The following is a 22275-nucleotide window of genomic DNA, read 5'->3' as shown; positions in this document are numbered from 1 at the left end:
AGGAAGCAAGCTTTCCCGTGACTCTAACAACGATACTAAGAATCCCTTTCATGAGGGCTCCTCCCTTACGACCTCATTTAATCCTAATTACCTCCCCCAAACCCTACCTTCTGATACTATCATGCTGAGGGTGGGGGGTAGGATTTCAACACGTAAATTTGAAGGGGACACAAATATTTAGTCCCTAACACACCTCTTTACATTTACAACTGCTATTCCATCCACTCGTATGCCATTTCCCATGTTTCCTACTGGTAAATTCCTACTTATCCCAAATGTCACTTCCTCCAGGAAGCCTTCTTAGATTTCTCTAGGTTCCTGTAGCTCTTTGCACTGGAGTGTTCAGAGTGTATGTTTCTGGGTGTGCTTCCTCTATGATACTATGAACTCTCTGGGGGCAGATGCCTTGTCTTATTGCTTTCTGTAACTTCAGTCTCCTCACAGGTGTCTAGACTAGCAGGTTTTCAGGCAATGCCCACCAGAGAAATAAATGAATGAAAAGTTATCACTGTGAGACGCAATTTGAAAAATACTGGAAAAGCCCCACCTCCTGCCTCCCAGCATTTTCCCAATGGACAATACAAGAGTCCACTGCTGAAAAGAAAATGCCCTCAGTAATACCTTAACTCTTCCTAGAAAAGGAACAAGAATTAATTGGTCATATCAGAATCTAACCATGATAGCTTGCTGAGAATATTCCCATCCAAAACTGAGAGCAAGGGAAAGACAGGAGAGGGAAAGAGGTACTCAGAAAAAAGGAAAGGAGATGTCACTTCATCCAGAAGATGTCTCCAACTACCCCCTGGTCTGAATTCGGTGCCCTCTTCCTACAAAGCTCAGAGTCCTTCCCACCGCCATCTTTCTGCGTCATCACTGACTTTCCATGTACTCTTAGAGACCCAGGGTCCTGTTCATCACTGTGTCCCCAATGGTCAGCACAATCCCTAGTACATATTGGCTGTTCAACAGGGATCTTAAGAATAAAACTGAATCTCAGAACCAATATTCATGCCTGGGGAAACATGGTGGTGGTTCAACATGGTGCCTGACAACTTCCCAGAGAGTCAGACAGGGGGACAGACCGAGAGATGTGTCCACTCCTTCTCCAGCACAGTGCTGCCGAGTTCCAACCCCAAGGTGACAAATGGCAAAGTCGGGGAGTTGTGTGGACCATCAGGCGCAGAACGTCTTGGCCAGTATCAAGACGTCTGATTAGAAACCAGTGGCTGAGTCAGCAAGAAAAGAATCGTGAAGTCTCAACTTATGTCATCTAACACAACAAGCTCCCGTAGACCTTATTCACTCCACTTCTGCAGCCATAGGAAAATGTGAAGCAAGGGTGAGCACTTAGGCAAATCTGAGAGAAGGCAGCCTTGGCCAAGGGGCCTGAGCCTTACAGTACTGATCTGCTACTGATTATCATGGATAAGCCCCTTTCCATGCATGAAGGTATCTGATCCTGTAGGGTGCAGATTATTATGCCCATTTCATAGCACCTAACAGAGTACCTGGCACATAGTAGGTGCTCGATAAATATTTGTTGAATTGTGGAGTGAGGAAGGAACTGAGACCAGAGAGGTTAAATATTCAAGGTCAGGTCCATCTGACCCCGGAGTGCCAAATGCAAGAAGGTTCCTGCCCTGCAGGTAGGAGAGTGCCCTTCAGAGATGCTTAGTCCCAGGACAATACAGCATCATCTTAACGGTCGGTTCAACTCTGTTGATGTCTCTCCCTCCCTCTTCCTCCCACCCCCCACCTCCAGCAAGTTGATTCGGTTGGTGAAGACAGGCCGCGGCTACTTTAGCATGTTGCAGGAGGAGAGTGCCTTGAAAAAGAAGCAACAGTACCTTCAGAAACTGAAAGAGGAAGAAAGACATAAATTCCAGCCAGCCAAAAAGATCTCAGAAGTCCACTATGGTGATATTCTTTTGACGTAAGTAGATGGTGGTAGCTACAGTGTCCACAGTCCGGGGAAGGGCCACGCAGAGTGAACACCACCTGGTTGGGCTGAGGGATGGCAGCCGTCTCAGACTGGAAGCCCCATCTTGGGGTGTGGTGTCTGACCGTTTCTTTTAGTCCGCTCCAACCTACCTGTCAGCCTCACCTTCTGGGACCCAATGGAGCATCTTCTACAGATATCTGTCCTCGCGTCTGATGCCAAGAGCTATACAAGAACTCTTGCTGGTCCCCAAATATGCTTCTTTCCCTCTCTTTACCAGGCTTGCCCTTACCTCTAGGCCCTTCCCCATGCTGTTCCTTGGGCCTTAAATACCCTTCCCCACATCTTCTTCCAACTGAAGTTCTACTTATCATTAAAGCCCAGCTTAAATGCTACCCTTTCCTGATACTTCCTGGATTTCAGCCCAACCCCCTCCAGATCTCATTTGGACTCAGGGTTCCTGTAAGGTGTTTGTGTGCTGGTTCACCTTAACCCACGTCAATATCTCTATTCTAGGCCTTCAGCTGTATCCCCAAATCCTAGCTCAGTGTCTACCCAAAACAGGTGCACAAGAAATGTTTGTTGGTTTGTTGAATACAGTAGCCCCCTCCTTCCATAAAAAAAGGTCTTTCTCTGGTTGGGAGAGGACCATCAACAGACTGGCCCATTATGAAATGTCCATTCACATTGATAATAGCAACAGTGATGATGACAGTGACAACCACAACAATAATTATGAGTGTCTACTATGTGCTTTATACATATCTTCTCATCTAAATTTCAAAACATTCCTTACATAGGTGCTATTATTACCCCCTTTTTACAGATTAGGACAAAAATTTAGAAGTGCTCACCTAGTTCCCCTGTGACTAAGGTCATAAGTTAGAAAGCATCCTTGAGTCCCAATTTTTGAGTGACACCAAAATTCCTAGGCTGTGCCATTCTGCATGGACACACTCCTGGGATACATAGCTTGTGCAGACTGAATGAGGCACAAATCAGGATAGAAAGGAGGTGCTGAGGCAGGCAGAAAGGAAATATGTGGTAGAAATGGACTGCCCCCGGAGCCATTGTCCTATTAGAGCAGTAGTGGTCTCAACCTTGGCTACACATTAGAATTGCCTGGGCAGTTTTTAAAATACCAATGCCCAGGGAAAGACAGCAGAGTAGGAGGACCCTAAGCTCACCACATCTCAAGGATGCAGTGAGAGAGCACAAAATAGCAATGCCCAGGGTGCTTCCCATACCAATTATGTCAGAATCTCTGGGGGTTTTACCTGGACAAAGTATTTTTTAAAGTTACCCAAAATGGGGGTGCTGGGTGGCTCAGCTGGTTGAATGCCTGGCTTTAGCTCAGGTCATGATCTCACGGCTTGTGAGTTCAAGCCCCATGTTGGGCTCTGTGCTGACGGCTCAGAGCCTGGAGCCTGCTTCGGATTCTGTGTCTCCCTCTCTCTCGGCCCCTCCCCTGCTCGTGCTCTGTCTGTCTCTTTCTCTCTCAAAAATAAATGAACATTTAAAGTTCCCCAAGATGATTCCAACGTGGAGCCGAGGTTGAGAGCCACTGTGCTAGGGCTTCAGGGACCCAAATTGCCAGGTTGCAGAGCAAATGGAATCCACAGCAGATACCCCCTCTCCTCTGCAACATGTCCCAAATTATGTTCTTTGCAGTGTTAACTCAGAGAAGTACCAATATGTGCTTCTCAAAAACAAGGGTCCTATCAGTGAAATCCTACAATGTGTGACTTTTCTGCATCTGGCTTGTTTCACTTCCCAGAATGCTACTGGTCGGGGATCTCCTTAAAGCTCAAGGTTCCAGGTGATAGATACAAACCCCGAGTGCAGGACTATGAGAGGCTGGTACATTTGTAGATACTCTTTCCTGAAAGTGCAGCCCTTGGGAATCCCAGCTTATTGTAAGAAGGGCTTTTTCTTTGACACCTCATTTGTGCAGACCCTGGGCTATGGTTTCTCTCCTCCTTGCCCTGTGTGCTTTTTTTTTAAATTAAATTAAATTTTTTATTTTATTTATTTTACTTTACTTTACTTTATTTTAGAGAGGGAAAAAGAGAGTGAGCAGGGGAGAGAGAATCTTAGGCAGGTTCCACACTGGGCACGGAGCCCCACAGAGGGCTCCACCCCAAGACCCTGGGATCATAAACCTGAACTGTAATCAAGAGTCCTATGCTCAACCGACTGAGCCACGCAGGCATCCCCTTGCGTGCTATTTTAGAAGGAAAAGTTAACCTTTTCTAAATTGGTAAATGTCGTTAACACCAAGTTAGCACCCATGCTTGCTTATATCTCTGGCTTTCATTTTGGCTCAAAGATTCCCACTTGGTGTCAGCTCTTTGCTTTTTTTTCTTTTTTTTTTTGCTATTTTGTCCAATGTTCTTGATTATTTTTACCCTAAGGGTCGATCCAAATAAGCTAGCCTGCCATTTGTGCATTCATTTAGTAACTCACTTATCCATTCTAAGATGAGATAAAATATTTATGATTTATCATCCCCATGCCATGCCTTTTAAGGAGTGGGCATCCCAAAGAGAAGTCTTTTTAAGGGGAGCAGGGAGTATTTAAGGGAGTATGTAGATACAGAGAAAGAGCAGAAGTGCTTCACCTAAGAGGCAGAATGGACCTTTTAGGGGACAGAAAAGAGAAAAGGCAGCCACCACTAGGAGAGAACAGAGATGTCTATAAATTTTTTTTATGTTTATTTTTTGGAAAGAGACACAGAGCATGAACAGGGAGGGGCAGAGAGAGAGGAGACACAGATGCGAAGCAGGTTCCAGGCTCTGAGCTGTCAGCACAGAGCCCAAAGCAGGGCTCGAATCCATGTGAGATCACTACCTGAGCTGAAGTTGGACACTTAACCAACTGAGCCACCCAGGACCCTCGAGAACAGAGACATCTAATGGAGATTTTCATGAGGTTCTGCCTCATAGTGTGAGACGTAAATCCATTTCTCTGTTTCCCTCCAAGATCTTCAGTGAGGAATCAATGGCCCTTTAGTGCAAGATATTCTTGGACCTTCATCTTGGCCAATTGGAAAGTAAGTTTGGTGGTGAGAAGGCTACTTTGATCCAGGCCCCTTCTCACTGCACAACCGATCATTATATATTGAAGACCTACTACGTGCAGGGCCTCTGGGGGCACTGAGATATGAAAAGGATTAAGGGACAGTCCCTACCACATTTGGTAGGAGCACAACAAAGCGCCATGAGGATGCACACCGAAGTGCCCATGAAGGAAAAACACTCCTGCCATGTTTCCCCTTTACTGTAATGCCATGACCACACTCACAACACTTCTGACACCAGATGTGTGGGGTTTCTTCCCACACCAAGCAATTCTCCGTGACACCAGCTGGGTATCCTACCATCCAACCCAATTCTAATGCTATCTACCAGGAGGTAGCATCAGATCCCCCAGGTTAAGGGCTCGGTCCCACAAGACTGTCCCCACATCGCAAGCCCCATGCTGTCACTTGCACTTCTGACTGGCTATAAATCAGGGTTCCCATGACCCCCCTCCTCGGGTGTGATCACTTCATAGAGTGGCTCACAGAACTCAGAGAAACACTGACTTACATTTACCAATTACTTATATAATAAAGGATGCAGGTGAACGGCCAGACGGAGAGGTAAATAAATAAAGAGGGTGAGGCCTGGAAGTGTCCCAAATCAAGAGCTTCTGTCCCCCTGGAGTTGAGGAGTGCCACCTTCCTGTAATGCGGATGTACTCACCAAGCCAGAACTTTTGGGATTTTTATGGCGTCTTCACTACGTAGTCATGATCTATCATTAACTCAGTCGCCAGCCCCTCTCCCCTTTCCTGCAGGATGGGGAGTGGGGCTGAAAGTTCCAGGCTTCTAAAAGCGATGGCCTGGTCTTTCTGGCGACCAGCCCTCATCCTGAAACTATCCAGGAGCCCACCAAGAGTTGCCTCATTAGAACAAAAGACATTCCGACCACGCAGGAAATTCCAAAGGATTTAGAAGTTCTGTGTCAAGAACCAGAGTCTAAGACCAAATATTAGAACAAAAGATCTTCCTAGTGCTACTGCCACTTAGGAAATGACAAGGATTTTAGGAGCTCTGTCCCAGAAGCCAGGGGCAGAGACCAGTATATACGGCTTCTATTGTCTCACAATGTCCATCCCCTCCTGGTTAGGGGGTGAAAAGAGAGACTGTATAGAATCCCCGGAAGTATGATTCATGAGCAGGATTTTTAATGCTGAATAGAAAGAGACATGGTTAGACACAGCAGTATCAGCTCACCAGAACTGCCGGTGGCCAGCATTTCTGATTAGGAAGGCCAGGGTTGAAAAAGGAAGGTGTTGATGGTGTCATCTTTTGACAAAGTCAGCAACATTATCTTCAGAGTGAAAAAAAAAAAAAAAAAGCAAGCAAGTCATGGCCTGAGCCACCCGCATCCAGCCACCCACCGGGCTACCAATGAAGGATCCTCACGGGACAGGGGCACACGATAGACAGAAGGTTACTCAACCAGTAAGGGGGTTCTTACTCTTTCCACGAGGGTTCCAAGAGCTTAGTGCAAAGTCTACCTTCCCTGAGCCTGATGGTGCTTAGAGTCTGGTACTCCCAGTGATACTAGCCAGCTGGCAGGCTTTCCCTGACAGACAGAGAAGGAATGAACTCATGGCTTTTTTTTTTTTGAACAAGCTGCACTCAGATGAATGGGCACAGGAACAGGCACTGGGGAAGGGGGAGAGGAGTCTTTTAAAGATTCTCCTGCAGCTATTTAAATAGTTCTGTTGCCACGTCTCCCTTGTTTGGATGGGGTTTTAATCCATGGTCATAGAACACAATTGTCTCTTCTCCCATCCATGTTTCAGTGTGTGAGACATGGTTTATTTAAAGTTTAATAAGTTTAAATATGCATGAGATCATCCTTCTCACAGACATCGGTCTCGCTGTGTCTTATCTGGTGGATTCTATGAGCTGCACAAGTCTGGTTATTAAAATAAAACTGGAGGCCATGACTGCAGTGTAGCCATCAAATGCAGGTGGGGAAGCAGGGGTTATAAAATAGCACTGGGATTCTCCATACCAGTACAGGGTAGTGGTTAAGAGCACAGGACTCCCCCATACGACTATTTAACTTTGGGTAAGTCACCGTACCTCTCTGAGCCTCCTTCACCCTTACGAATGGTACCAAACTCCCAGGCTGGTTATTCAGGACTGAAGGAAACTGCTTAGAACAGAGCCTGGTAAAGGAGACTCCCTCAGTAACTGCTAGCTATTATTATGCAATAAGGTGACTTTGATCTCTGTGGGCCTCAATTACCTAAAATCCTCAGATTTATGGCTAAAAATCTTAATTTCCAGGCAGGCTAGAAAGCATCTCTCATCTAAGAGCCAGGTGCTATAAATATAATTCCAATCACAGGAGTATCAAAAAGACAAGTGTTCGTTTAAAATACTTTTTTAACGAGGTATTTGATCTTGTGCATTATAAAAGCAGGAGAGATTATTCCCCCCTCCCCTCCCTGGATCCAAGACCATAGGATCAGTTCTTTCAGACAAAAGTTTTAAGTCTGACAAAGTCGGCAAAGGGAAAAAGGAAATCAAGCACGTCCCGATAGATATCTGCCTGCTAGCAGTCTTTCCCACTGCGCTCAATGACCTCGTTTTTCAGTTGCAAATTCAGCTGAAAAGGTGAAAAAAACAACGGGTAGAATTTGTCTTGTTATTGTGGTTGAGAGGCGACAGAAAACCAGAGATTAAGGACTCTAACAGTTGGGTTAATTTCTATGTAATCTAAACCACTGGGGGACATGACTGAGCCAGTAAAACTGGGCAAGCCGATGTATTTGTGGTTTCCTCAGCTCTAGGGCTGAATCAAGAGCTCATGGAAGTGGAAATTAGGGGACCTGGATTCCGGCCCTATTTTTTTAGTTAACTCTGTGACCCCAGGATTATCCTCGAATTCTCAGGAGTAAGTAAATTCCTAACGTATGTCCCCACTCCACCTCCTCTGCCCCCTTCCGCCTCATTCCCCCACCCACCACACACACTAAACCAGAGGGATTTTTTCAAGACATAAATTGCTCTCAGCTCAAAACCCTCGGATGGCTGCCATTCCTCACAGGATAAAGATCAAAGTCTGGGCAGGGGGCTACAAGACTCTGGATGGGCCAGTCCTGTCTTTCTCCCTCAGCCCCAGCCACACATACTCCCCTGCCTTCCCCCTCATGATATGCCCCCCAGAGGAGGGCTTTCCCCCATCCCATTCACCTACCTAATTCCCATTCAACCTTCTGATTGTTTACTTTTGTTCCAGTTACTGCTGCTGTGAACAACCATTCCCAAACTTAACAACTCAAGACAACAGGGGTGCCTGGATGGCTCAGTGGGTTAAGCCTCTGACTCTTGATTTCAGCTCAGGTCTTGATCTCATGGTCTGTGAGTCTGAGCCTCATGTCGGGCTTGTGCTGACGCTCAGAGCCTGCTCAGGATTCTTTCTCTCCCTCTCTGCCCTTCCCTGCTTGCACACTCTTTCTCTCTTCCTCTGTCTCTCTCTTTCAAAATAAGTAAAAACATTTTAAAAACTTAAAAAAAGAAAAGAACTCAAGACAACAAACACTTATTTTGCTGACAAATCTGCTGCTTGATCTGGGCAAGTGGGGGAAAGACTACCTCTACCATGACTAACCGCGGCAGCTTGAAGGGTCCATTTCCAACATGGTGCATCCACATGGGCCACAACTTAGAGCTGGCTGTCAGCTGTGCTCAGCCGGGGTTGAGACCCAGCAGCCATGGCTCCTCTCCCTATGAATCTCTTCATAGGCTGTCAGCTTCCTCACAGCGTGGCCACGGCTGGGTGCTAACAGTGAGCATCCTGAGACATGAGAAGGAAAAGCTGCGGTTCCTAGAGCCTGAACCCAGAAATGGCATCACACCCATTTCTTTTTGACATGTTCTGTTAGCTCAACCACTCACAAAACCAAGATTCCAGGGGAAGGATACGTACGGCCATCTTTGCCTTGGAAGAGAGTCAAAGAACTTGGGGTATGTGGTTCTAAATGGCCACAACTTCCTCCAACGAGTATTCCCTGGCTCCGTTTCAGCCCAACTCCCTATTTTGTGCTGTCAAAGAACCATATACTCTTCCTACTCAGCCTTATCACAACTGCGTGTTTGGTCAAGCCCATTTCTGTCCCTAGACTCTAAGCTTCAGAGGGGAGAGGCTGGTCTGTCTCATGCATTGCTGTGTCCACAAGCCTCCAGCAAAGAGATGTTCAATAAATCCGGGTAGAAATGAATAAACCAGGGAACCCATCAATGATTCAATCAATGGAGGGACTTAGACTGAGGCTCAGAAACTGAAAGGCCCTAAGGGAACTTGCACGTCCTGGGAAGCAAGAAGGCAGACAAGGAACAAGAAGCAGGCAACCCACTGAGAAGCCCACACTGAGGGTAAAGCAGGCAGCAACCTTGATCTTGGGTGCCACCTGACTCTTGCCAGCCAGAACAGGGACCCAGAGTGGCAACAACCTGCAAGTTTTCAGAGCCAAAACGTTTCCATTTTAATGTGAAATTTCCCAATGTTAAAACACAATTGATTCAGACACACACACACACACACGCGCGCACACACACACACACACAGGCTTGTTAAAATGTGTCTATTGGCTAGATTTGGTCACAGGCAAAAAGAAATAAAAACCTATGACTCAGCCTTGCTAGAAAAAAAAAAGTATTTTACATAAATGAAATAATTTGCTCTATGATGGTGGAGAAAAAAAATCTAATATGGTATTAAATGTAATTTAATGTTTCCTTTTGAAAGAGCCTTTTTCAGGTAAATGTCCAGTGGTTTCAAAGATGAACTGCCTGTCTGGGCTATTTCTCCCTTCTCTAAGCAAGCCCCCTCCTCCCCTATCCCCAGATGGTGTTTGGCTTGGGAGGAAGCTTCCATATTCTCTGTGGGGGCAGAGCATGAGGCTCTGGTTTCCCATAGCAGCCAGCCTGGTAGCCGCAGAGGTATGCCTGGTTGTGGCTCATCTTTAGGGGCACACTTGTGCCCTCTTCTAAAGTTTGAGATCCCCCACACTTCATGGCTGCTTCAACCAACCAATTAGTCAGCAGTCTGTAGAGCTGGATGAAGCCTCTTTAAGGAAAGGACCAGAAACAGGAAACACTAACTCCAGGCAGTTCCTTGGCTGTGTCTCATGCCTTCATTTCCACTTCTCATCATCCCCATGGCCAGGCTGAAGTCACCTTCCTCTCTCAGGCTGGAATTATGCAATACCCCTAACTGGTCTCCTTGCCTCTGGCCTTGCCCGCCACCCGCCCCCCTCCACAGATCATTCTCAAAATAGCAGCCAGAAGGATCCTTTCTGAACACAAGTCAGACACATCTTCTCTTGGCTCAAAATCCTTTACTCTCCTCATTTAGAGAAAAGGCCCAAGTCCCCTGCAAGACTAGCTGCAAGGCCCCTATTCTCTCCCCCCTCCTCCCCTTCCCCTCCCTGCCGGCTCTGAAACACAATCCCACCGCAGGACATTTGTACCTGCTGTTTCTTCTGTCTAAAATGTGCTGCCCCAAGACATCATTGAATGGCTCACTCCCTTGTGCTCTGCAGATATCAAATGTCAAACCGTCCCTCATCGCCCTATTTAAAATTTTAATTCCCAGCCCTTCTGAACCCTCTTCTCTGTTTTTTATTCCCCACAGCACGTCTCACTATTTAGCCCCACAGGGGAGGGAGGGTTAGCAAGCTCTAGCCCAGGGGCCACATCCAGCCCTAAGGCAGGTTTTATAGATAAAGTTTTATTGGAACACTGCCATCTGCATATTGTTTACATATGTCAATGGCTGCTTTCATTCTACTAAGTAGTTGTGACACAGACCACATGTCTGACAAAGTCATAAATATTTGGCCCTATTTAAGAAAACATGTCCCAGGGCGCCTGGGCGGCTGAGTCGGTGAAGCGTCCAACTTCGGCTCAGGTCATGATCTCATGGTTCGTGGGTTCGAGTCCCGTATCGGGCTCTTTGCCGACGGCTCAGAGCCTGGAGCCTGCTTCGGATTTTTTTTTAAAAAAGAAGAAAACATGTCCCACCCCTGATCTATATTAATATACCGTACATTTCCCTACTTATCTTGTTTATTCTCTTTGCTCCTCCACCAGAATATGCGCTCCACAAGAGCAGGGGTTTTCCTATGATGTGTTCATGGGCTGCTTCTAGAGGCCTCATCTCTCGAGCCGGCCCATAGTAGGTGCCCGATCATATCTGCCAAATAACCGCTGGCAAGAGAAGGAGGTGTTTAAAACGGCTGCTCACTGCTCACTCTGTTTCTCTTTCCGCTTCTCCTTCAGCACATACGACCAAGCCAAGGTTAGGAAGATGGGCGCTGGAGTCGTACTTCGCCCATTCACCCCCGTGCACAGCTGCATCATCTCGTCCTCGCTACCCGAGGCTCACGTGTAAGTAGTCCCTCCTCTGGCTCATCTGCCTTGCTAGCTTTTCAGTTCAAGCCAACGGCTCAAAGAGCCAACAACGCATCGGAGGCTGCTGAGCTCGTCCTTTGTCCTCCTGAAAGGGACATAGAGCCTGGAGCCAGCGACGCTATCTGACGCGAAGAAATAACAGAAAGCAGACGTGTTGCTTTAGAGCTAAGTGGCAAATCCGCTGGGAATGAGCCATTCCATTCCTCACCGAGCCAGACGCTCTAATGTCAAATAGTTTGCAAAGCCTGATAAAATCTGTCTGTAGCTCTCAATGAGCGCGTGCAACAACATCTCAGCCCGGGCTCAGGGGACGCGTTTCCCCCAAAACTCAAGGAGCTATTTCCCAGAGAAGCACCTGTTGTCTCCTGACCCAAGGCATGAACTCATCATTGCGTGGTATAACAGGGGCTCATCAACCCTCCAAAGAACACCGTGGCTTCCTAAAACCTCGGCATCTTCTTCCCCTTGTGTCAATTCCAAAGAATTACAAACCCATGTTTTTCTCTTTTGCTAGTTAGCACTTTTCAACCGGAAGATTTGGGGCACAAAGATAGAAGCTTTTGATTCCAGGGCAGGGTTTCTCGACCTTGGCACTACTGACCTTTGAGGACGAATAATTCTTTGTAGTGAAGGACTGACCTGTGTATCGCAAGGCGTTTGGCAGCATCCCTAGCCTCTACCCACTGGATACCAGTAGGGACCCACCCTGGAGATGTGACAACCAAAAATGTCTCCAGGCGTTAACAAATGTCCCCTGGGGGCAAAATCATGTCTACCCTCTTCACCACTCCCCCACATTAAGACCCACTGCTTCAGGGCAATGAAAATGGTGCAATGGATTGCAGACTCCTCTGTCTGCTTATCTGTCAAATATTTATTAAGTCCCTACCGCGTGCATAGTGATCACGGCATTACCAACTGCTCTGCAGGCAGATCTCACTCAGTTCTCTCAGCGGCCCTATTGTGCAGGTGTATTACTATCCCCTCTCTGCAGATGACAAAGCAGCTGAGAGGTGTGCTCCTCTGCCCAAGGTCACAGAGCTCAGCATGTCACTGGGCTGGACTTTTAAGCCACGTCTGTCTGACTTCACAGCCCAAACACACATTACCATGCACTACACAGAAAGTGTATCTCAAAGCCTTGCCTTTGGGGAGCTCATGATATGTTTGGAGAGCCAGGTCTCGTACCCGAAGAATAAAACAACGCAAGAGAGAAATCATACCATGAGATGGCAGGAAAAAAATAAAATCATTAATAAGAGCACTTAGTTTATGGGTGGAAGATGCCACCATCACCACCCACCACCACCACCATCATCACCATCACCATCATCATACCATCACTATCATCATCACCATCACCACCATCATCACCATCACCACCATCATCACCATCACCATCATCACCACCACCACCACCATCACCACCACCACCATCATCATCATCTCTCCCCAATATTCCAGCTTTTGATGAGCCCACTCTCAACTTTCCTCCAACTTCCCTTTGATTGATATTATGATTGGATTCTTGATAGACTTATTTGTTCAAGCACATTCCAACTGGAAACCTAAACTTGTGTTCTTAAAACATCTCCTTGCAGGAATAGGCTTTGTAATTTCTCATCACATCCCTTGGAAACGTGCTTCTGCCCATCTGTCCCATGGACAAACCTTCTGAAACAGAATGGTGTAGATCAGTGGTTCTAAAGATTTCATTTGCATGTGAATCCTCTGGGGATGGAGGTGCGGGTGATGTCTGGAAAATACCTATTTCTGGGGGCTCAGTCGGTTAAGCGTCTGACTCTTGATTTCAGCTCAGGTCATCATCTCACGGTTTTTGAGCTCAAGCCCTACATTGGGCTCTGTGCCGATAGTGTGGAGACTACTTGGGGATTCTCTCTGTCTTTGCTCTCCCTCTCTCAAATAAGTAAACTTAAAGAAAAATTTTTTTTAAAGAAAATGGATATTTCTGGGCCCCACCCTCAATTCATTTGGTCTGAACAAACTGAGGCTTATATCAACCTTGGAAGTAACTGGAGAGTTTCTTAATCATCTCCTTTCAATGCCAGATAAGGAAACTGAAGCCCAGAGAGGGGCAGAACCTGCCAAAATTCTTACAACAGGAATTCTGACCTCCTCACTCCTAAATCAGATCTTTATACCAAGTTCGTTAGGCCAGGATGATGAATATTACTATCATCACAGTACTTACTGTCGGTTTCTATTAAACTCTTTACCAGGGATCAGCAGACTTTGTCCTAAAGGGACAGACACTAACATTTTAGACTTTTCAGATCAGACGGTCTCTCTCTCAACGACTTAACTTTGCCATTGCAGCTTTCATGCAAAGCTGTGGCTGTGTTCCAATAAAGTTTTATTTGCAAAGAGACAGTAGCCCTACTGGCCACAGTTTGCTAATGCTGTCCTCTTCTTCTCCTTGGCTGTTAAAAGGCTCTGGCTGCATTTGATGACTGTATCAGTAATTTATGGCTGTATTACTGAACACCTCAAAATGGAGTTGCTTAAAACAGTAACCATTTTTTCGTTGCTCACAGTCTACAAGTCAGTTGGGTGGTTCTGCTGGTCCAGGTTGGTTTGGTTGATCCTGGCCAGGTTTGTGCATGCGTGTGCCCAGATGAAGGGTGAGCAGGAGGGCAGCCATCTAGGGTGGCCTCACGCGCAGGTCTATGGTTGACTAGTTGCCAAGGTGACAAGAGTGACTGGGCCACATGTCTCTCATCATGCAGCAGGCTAGCCCAGGCAGTCGGGACGGGTTCCAAAAACAGGAGCCTGAGCACCAAAGTCTCTTGAGGCTTAGGCTCAGAATGGATACAATGACACATCCACAACATTCTATTGGCCATAGCATCAAGGATACAAGGACTGGGGGAAAGATTCCACCTCTTGATGGGGAAGATGCAAAGTCACGCCGGAAAGTGTGTAGATGCAGAGAGGGGCTTTTTTGTAATCAGTGTACCCAAAGGCATCAGGGCACGGCGTGCCTGATCAGTTCTCAAATCCTCAGTTGTCACATCAGCCAATGTGGATCAGAGCCGGCTGAGTCCCTTCCACCCAAAGTAGCTGATCCCAAAGCGGGCTGAATATTCTAAATTGGCTGTATGGGGATCAATTCAATCATGTCAAGGGAGACTTGATCTTTACATATAAAAAGGTGCGGGGAATGGTCTCTAGGAATGAGAAAGAGCTCCTCCTTTCCTCTCTGGGATGATGGGCTGCCCCTCACAGCCTTCTGTAAGCAACTGTTCAGCAAGAGCAGTGCCTGTCACCTGTCCAGGTTTGTCCTTGGCAGTCAGCATGGGGTGCTTGAAATGGCTTTGTAGACATATTCTGATTTCTCTTAGGAAAAGCACCAAACGTTGTTCTCTTCTCAGGCACGTTTTCGCCCACTCGTATTCTGGGTGGTGGAACTGTTTCGACAGAGTGGGCTGAGTGTGCTCATCTGGAGTTCTGAACGCAGGGATTTTAGAAGCAGTCTTTGTGCTCCCCTGTCCAGTGTTTTTGTCTATTGTGTCCGCATTTAAGAAAATAAATGGCCTCTCTTTTAAGTCGATAAAATCCAAGATAGTGTGTTATGACCTGATACACAGTCATTATGAGGAAGTACTGACTTGTTATCAAATATGTTTCTGGGGACCCTTTTTCTTTCTGTTTCTTCTTTCCAGTTGATTTTACCACATGTTAGATGAACAATCATCAGGTTTGAGGCACTTTTTTTCTTCATTAAGACTTTATTTTATATATATATATATATATATATAAAATATATATATATTATATTATATTATATTATATTATATTATATATATACATAGTTAGAGCAGTCTTAGGTTCAGAGCAGAAGTGAAAAGAAGATACAGAGATCCCCACTATAATGCCTCCCCAATCCGTGCTCAGCTTCCCCCATTAATCAACATCCCTCACCGGAGGGGTACAGTTGTTACAGCCTATGAACCTACTTGGACATCATCCTCAACAAAGTCCTCAGTTTACATTAGGGTTCCCTCCGTGTTGCACATTCTGTTGGTTTGGACAGATGATGTGTAATGAATGACATGTATACACCACTGTAGTGTCACACAGAGTATTCTCATTGCCCTAAAAATCCTCTGTGCTCCGCGTGACCCTTAGCAACTGCTGACCTTTTCACGGTCTCCATAGTTTTGCCTTTCCAAGAACGTCATACAGTTGGAATCACAGACTATGTAGCCTTTTCAGATGGGCTTCTTTCACTTAGTGATATGCATTTGAGGTCTCTTCATGTCTTTTCGTGGCTGGATGGCTCATTTCTTTTTAGTTTTTTTTTTTTTTTCAACGTTTTTTACTTATTTTTGGGACAGAGAGAGACAGAGCATGAACGGGGGAGGGGCAGAGAGAGAGGGAGACACAGAATCGGAAACAGGCTCCAGGCTCCGAGCCATCAGCCCAGAGCCTGACGCGGGGCTCGAACTCACGGACCGCGAGATCGTGACCTGGCTGAAGTCGGACGCTTAACCGACTGCGCCACCCAGGCGCCCCAACTCATTTCTTTTTAGTGCTGAATATTCTACTGTCCGGATGTATGTACCACAGATGATGTATCCCTCCACCTGCTAAAGGGCATCTTGGTTCTTTCCAAGTTTTGGCAATTGAATAAAGCTGCTCTATATAAATACCTTGTGCAGGTTTTTGAGAGGCACATTTTGTAAATACAGAATAAGGTCCAGACCCATTGGATGAAACCCTTATCCTGGTGAAAAGGGAGGGCTCTCCCCGGTAACAAGAGACAGCATGAATATCATGGATGAGGCACAGATTCAGAAGCCAGACTGTCTGGGCTAAGATTCAAACTCTGCCATTGGCTGGCTGTTTCGAATTTGGACAAGTTATATGGCCTCAGTTTCCTTATCTGCCGAATAAGGATACTAATAGTACCTTCCTCACACGGTTGTTATAAGGATGACCTTAGTCAACAGCAGTAACCTGCAGCGGACAAGACTCTGTGGCTTGTAGGCTCGTGGGCTAGAGAGACAAGTAAACAGGTAGTTAGAGCAAGGACTGGGAATGTAGGGGCAAAAAGATATGCTATAGAGATGGGATACTTTAGGATGCTTGGAGACAGGCTAACCCAGACCTAGAGAAATCAAGGAAGGCTTCCTGATGGAGAGGACAGAGAAGGAGGAGGAAGAGGAAGATATATCAGAGCAGAGAACAGTCCCTGCCACCTCTCCTCACTCTCACTCTAGCAATTCCTGCCATTTTATAGATGAGGAAAGTGAGGCCCAGGAAAGTTAAGTAATTTAACCGAGAGCACATAGCTGGTAGGTGGCAAAGCTGGGATTTTAACTCAGGCAGCACCAAGTGAGAGAGGGGTGAGCCTGAGCAATGGAGCAGAATTCCACCAAGCTGCAGACGACAGAAGAGGGGAGACTCAAGGCCAGCGAGGTGGATAGGGGTCTCACAGATGACGGTGCGTTAGTTTGCCAGGGCCACCAAAACAAAATGCTACAGACCGGGCAGCTTCAGCAGTAGAAATTTATTTTCTCATCATTCCAGAGGTCAGAAGTCCAAGATCAAGGTGTTAGCAGAGGGTCGGTTTCTTCAGAGGCCTCCTTCTCCCTGCATCCTCACATGGTCTATCCTTCAAGCATGTGCATCACTGGTGTCTCTCTGTGTGTCCAAATTTCCTCTTCTTATAGGAACACCACTGGATTAGGGCCCACCCTAACTTAGGGCCCCATTCTAACATAATCACCACTTCAAAAGCCTTATCTCCAAATACGGTCGTTCTGAGGTCCTGAGGGGTTGGGACTTCAACATGTGAATTTTGAGGGAGACACAATTCAGCCCAACACAGAGACTGTAGGGAGTTTGCAGATTTTAAGCAAAGGAGGGAGGCATAGGGTCAGGTTCGTACCTGTTCTTGTCACTTGCAGAAATGAGTCTGATGCTCACATGCCCCACATCCTCCACCTATGACCAGGCAGGGCCCCACCTGGCCAATTAACTCCCTTTGCTCATCCCTTCCTCCCAGTCCCCGCCCCACACAACCCAAAGCCCAGGCTGGCAGGGGCTCTCTAGGGTGAACAGAGGAGGAGGCATCTCCCTGGGCTTTCCACAAGTTTCTGGGTTATGGTGAGGGTGACGTGAGGTGCCAGGCACATGGCACAGCTAGCTGCTGTTCTTGGCAAAATGCTGGAAGTGGCCCAGTACTCAGAGCTGCCAAAAGGCACCTGTAGGGACCAAGATGGTGCTAAGGGGGGAAGACAGACAAGAACCAGAAGGCCTACGGGTCTGCAGGACCTTTCAATTAGAAACGAGAGAACAGCAGATGTTAGTAAATAAGGTAAGGAAACAAAGAAAGCAGGGAGGAAGGGCTCCAGAGAAAAAGAAAGGATAGCTGCCGACCACGGTCTTCTAAGACCTGGTGGGCATGGCCACCCTGGAGGGAGTGAAGGGTGAGGTAGTGGGGGATGTTTCCCTTCAAGTTGAGAGAAACGGACGTTTCTCAAGGGATTCACCGGGACAGCCATGGGTCAGCTCTGTACTTGGGCCCTACCTTCTGCACTGGTGCCTTCCTGGAAGCAGAGAGGGTGGATCCCTCCTTGCCACTCTGCACATCAGGCCCGGGAACCCTGGGGATTATTGATCAAGATCAACCTCAGAGAAGAGCAATTACACAGGTTCATAATGGAGGCATCTCACCCATTAGCGTAAGAGGATAGATGATGCAGGGAGGTGGTGGCTGGTCGGGACTCCACCTTGTTTCCAGGAATAAATGCAGGCAGCAGGTTAACCCCCTCCTGACCTCACTCCCGGGGCGACCACCACTTTGGCTCGGTCAGCACTTTGGACAGAGCTGGGGCCCACGGAAGCACAGTCTCTGGGGTTAAACAGACAGCTGGCTTCAGAACCTCACCAATCCCTAAGAGTATGGCCTTGAGCAACTTCCTTCCCCTGAGTCCCTCACCTGCAAAGAAGACACAATAACAGTACCCTCCCTCTAAGGGTTGTTGAGAGCACTGGATGAGATGCTCAGATCCCATCTCTGTCACTAAAAGCTGTGGGACCTACAGCAAAGTGATTGTACCTCTCCAAGCCTCAGTTTCCTCTTCTCTAAAATGGGGACAATGATTCATAACCTCCTCTGAAATGGGGACAATGATTCATACCCCTGCAAGTTGTTGGAGGATTTAAATAATGTGTGTAAAGTGCCCTAGTCAAAGGCTGGCTCATTATAATACAAGATGTCACCCCAAATCAGGAAATATAGGTTAGACATACTTTTATACAGTGTTTTAGTTACATTTTCTAATAACATGTTCACTGTGGTCTTCTTCAACATCCAGCTACAGTTTCAGGCCAAGGACCCATAAATTTAAAACAACGGGCCCAACTGTTAGTCTGGGGGGAGGAGGAAGATTACAGTAAATCCAGTTTCCTTGTGTTCCCAGCCTTCTTTGACATTCTTAGTGTATTTATTATACTTTTATCAGGTGAACAGGTAGATATCTGTAGGATATGAATGTCCTTCAATCCACTTGTTTGCCTGAGTCAAGACCTCTAGTGGTGGGACCCCGTCCATTGTTTCCCCGCTCCTACATGAAAACCCCCCCATAACCAGCCTAGGGTCATCTTACATCAAATCACAGCTCTGACACCTGCTAGCCCAGCAACCTGGTAAAAGTTCCTTCATTTCTCTGAGCCTCACATTCCTCATCTGTAACATGAGCCCGTGAATATCTTCATGGGCCCACTGCAAAGGCTCGATGAGATGAGGTATGGAAAATACTTACTGTGCCTCTCTAACTGGAAGCCAGCACAACTGTCTCTGTGTCCATTATGGTGAAGGATGCAGTTCCAGCAGGATCCCACTGTGCACCCCTCTTCTGTCTTTGCAGGGAGCCCCTCTTCCGCCAGCTCTGTGCCCTCCACTGGCTCCTGGAGGCCCTGACTATCGACCACGCCCACCACACTATGAAGCCTGTGATCACCTGCTGGAATCCAAAGTAGGTCTCAGCCCTTCAACCTGCCGAAACTAGCGCAGATTGGGCAGTAGGGGAGGGCCTCCTATCTGTTCTTCCCCTCCTCTTGCTACTTTTGGTGGGTGGGTTGCTTTAGGAGTTTTCCGATGTGCTCTGTGGGGCCAAGACAGGGGTGAGCTCGGAGCCAGGGCATACAGGCCATACAGGCTTGTGGGAGCCAACGGTGTGCATCTCCTCCCAGAAAGTCTCCCCAGCTCCACATTCACTAAAGTCACATTTGGACGCTTGGAATCAACCAGCCATGCCGTGAGTGTTGACACCATAGGGACTGGCCAGCTAGACCAGCACACCACTGGTTGCACAGCCAGGCTTCTCCCCACCGCTCTTCTTGGACCATGTCTCCCCAACACTATACTTTTTTTTTTTTTTTTAAGATTTTTAAAATAAAGTTGACTTATTTTGAGAGAGAGAGAGAGAGAGAGAGCACCCGCACACAAGTGGGGAAGGGGCAGAGAGAGACAGGGGGAGAGGGAGAATCCCAAGCAGGCTCCACATTGTCAGCATGGAGCCCAACATGGGGTTTGAACCCACGAACCATGAGCTGAGCCTCATGAGCTGAGCACGAACCATTCAGCTCATGACCTGAGCTGAAATCAAGAGCTGGATGCTTAACCAACGGAGCCACCCAGGCGCTCCTCCCCAACACTATTCTTTATTTGCTGCTCTTCCTTTTCACTTTGTTCTTGCTTTTCTTTTCTTAAGGTTTTGTTTGTTTGAACATATATTGGTGTGGCTGTTTCTCCACTTGGACCCAAGGGAATACTCAGTGCTCAGGTCCTGAGCAGCTGGGCTGAAGCTCTGTGCCTGTGGTCTAGCCTGAGCAAGTGTTAGGTGTGTCCCCACCAGAGGGGAGGGCTCATGCAAAAGCCTTGAGGCCAGCCACTACGGCAGGAACTGCACTGCATACAAGGCGGAACAAGGAACAGGCAGGCATGGAAGGCATTGGTTCTTTAAAGAGAGGCATGCTAGGGGCGCCTGGGTGGCGCAGTCGGTTAGGCGTCCGACTTCAGCCGGTCCGTGAGTTCGAGATCACGGACGATCTCGCGGTCCGTGAGTTCGAGCCCCGCGTCGGGCTCTGTGCTGACAGCTCAGAGCCTGGAGCCTGCTTCCGATTCTGTGTCTCCCTCTCTCTCTGCCCCTCCCCTGTTCATGCTCTGTCTCTCTCTGTCCCAAAAATAAATAAAAAACGTTGAAAAAAAAAAAATTAAAAAAAAAAAAAAAAAGAGAGGCATGCTGTCTCCAAGAATGAGGAAAAAGGGAGGACTTCCTGACTTAAGGAATTGGGAGTCGCTTTGTGAAAATCCCATGCTGAGTGAAATAAAATAGTTCCCTGTCCTCCATAAGTGGGAACCCATCACTCCCGCCCCAATAAACTAATATGGCCTCTTTCTCACAGTCCCATCCGCCCTCCCCGCCCCGCCACCAAGGTGAATTCAGAATTCAGACTCCGTTCTCTTCCTGAATCTTAATTAACTCCTTCCTCCTGAAGGTGTTTACCACCCACTCCCAAACCCCCTCCCTACCCCTGCCCTAATTCATCTCATGCACCAGCGCCCAGATAAACTAACATCAAATACAACCAGAAATATAAATCATGCACCTATAGACTGGTAACTCCAATTGATTCCATGTTTGGGGTTGGGATGAACTGAAAACTGTAATTTCCCTTAATGCTCTGGTTTATAACCTTTATTTTTTTAAGCAGCAGAAATCCCCCCCCCTTTTTTTAATGGAAACCCCGATAGTATAAAACAAATTTGTCAAAATGGAGCTTCTACACGAAGCAGGAGGTTGGGAGACCAAAGGGATCTAGGGCCCCTCCAACTCTCTCCCATCCCCCACAAAGTACCCCAGGTATTTCCAAAATATCTCTGTGGTTCACAGAATTTGTTTGAAAACCACAGTCTTAAGCCATTTCCCACACATTATTTTTCCTAGAGGAATCCTCTTTTAAAGATCTGAGGTATGTCCTTCCTCCTTCCAGACCTTTCTAATGTCTTCCCCTTACTAATACACTTACTTTAAAAAAAAAAAAAACAGAATTGGAATCATACTCTAAATATTATCCTGTACATTTTTCTATTTTTCCCTTTAAAGTGTCTTATGGACATCTTTCCATGGGACATACAAAGTTTCCACATTCTTTTGACAGTTTCCATCATCCTGTAAACAGAATACCATCCTTCAATAAAGAAATGGTTACCTATGGTCTATGGTATGGGTGGACCATAAATTAGATAACCACTTCTCTATCGAGGGACACTAAGGTGGTTCCAAGTTTTTGCCATTTCAAACAGTTCTGCGCAGAACATCCTTGTACATACATTTTGTACCCAGTTGAAAATATTTCTGTTGGCTAGATTCTGAGAAATGGAATTTCTGGGTCAAAGCAACATCTAATTTTTTTCACAGTTGATTGCTTAGATTCTAAGAAAAAACACCCTCGGCCAGTGGACTTCTAATAGCATTTCATGTCCCCGAGCAAGCTACGAGCCACAACAATTTCGCCTCCAACATTTGGGCATCCATTCTCCCAAACTGAGGCAAGAACATACTGTAGGCTTTGGCTTGAGAAGATAAAAAAGGAACATCTTCATTTCCTTTGCTTGGTTTTAGAAATGTGCCCAGAAATGTGACCCAGAATGTGCCCAGAAATGAGCCCAAAATGGTTATCTGCAGTTAAAAAAAAAAAAAAAAAAGAGAGTGGTCACGTTAGGAGCAGTGGAGGCTCTACCTGTGACTTGTCAGGGCAGAATTCCATCAGGGATCCATGGATATCGAGCTCTATCAGAGCAGAACATGAACCAGATCAG

General features: G+C 46.8%; 1 protein-coding gene across 3 annotated transcripts in view; it reads left to right on the top strand.

The window, feature by feature from the left end:
• CCDC60 (coiled-coil domain containing 60) overlaps positions 1-22275 on the top strand; it is a 162731-nt gene that overhangs the window by 106331 nt on the left and 34125 nt on the right. For 2 of the 3 annotated variants that reach the window (XM_049619263.1, XM_049619264.1), the window contains 3 exons: positions 1763-1933; positions 11289-11396; positions 19319-19426. In XM_049619263.1, the coding sequence (XP_049475220.1) occupies positions 1763-1933; positions 11289-11396; positions 19319-19426 (387 nt within the window). The remainder of the gene's footprint in view (positions 1-1762; positions 1934-11288; positions 11397-19318; positions 19427-22275) is intronic. The other variant, XM_049619265.1, reaches the window with a different exon arrangement.

This window comes from Panthera uncia, assembly GCF_023721935.1.
Source record: "Panthera uncia isolate 11264 chromosome D3 unlocalized genomic scaffold, Puncia_PCG_1.0 HiC_scaffold_8, whole genome shotgun sequence".
Taxonomy (NCBI): Eukaryota; Metazoa; Chordata; class Mammalia; order Carnivora; family Felidae; genus Panthera; species Panthera uncia.
This window is presented reverse-complemented; position numbering and strand designations above follow the sequence as displayed.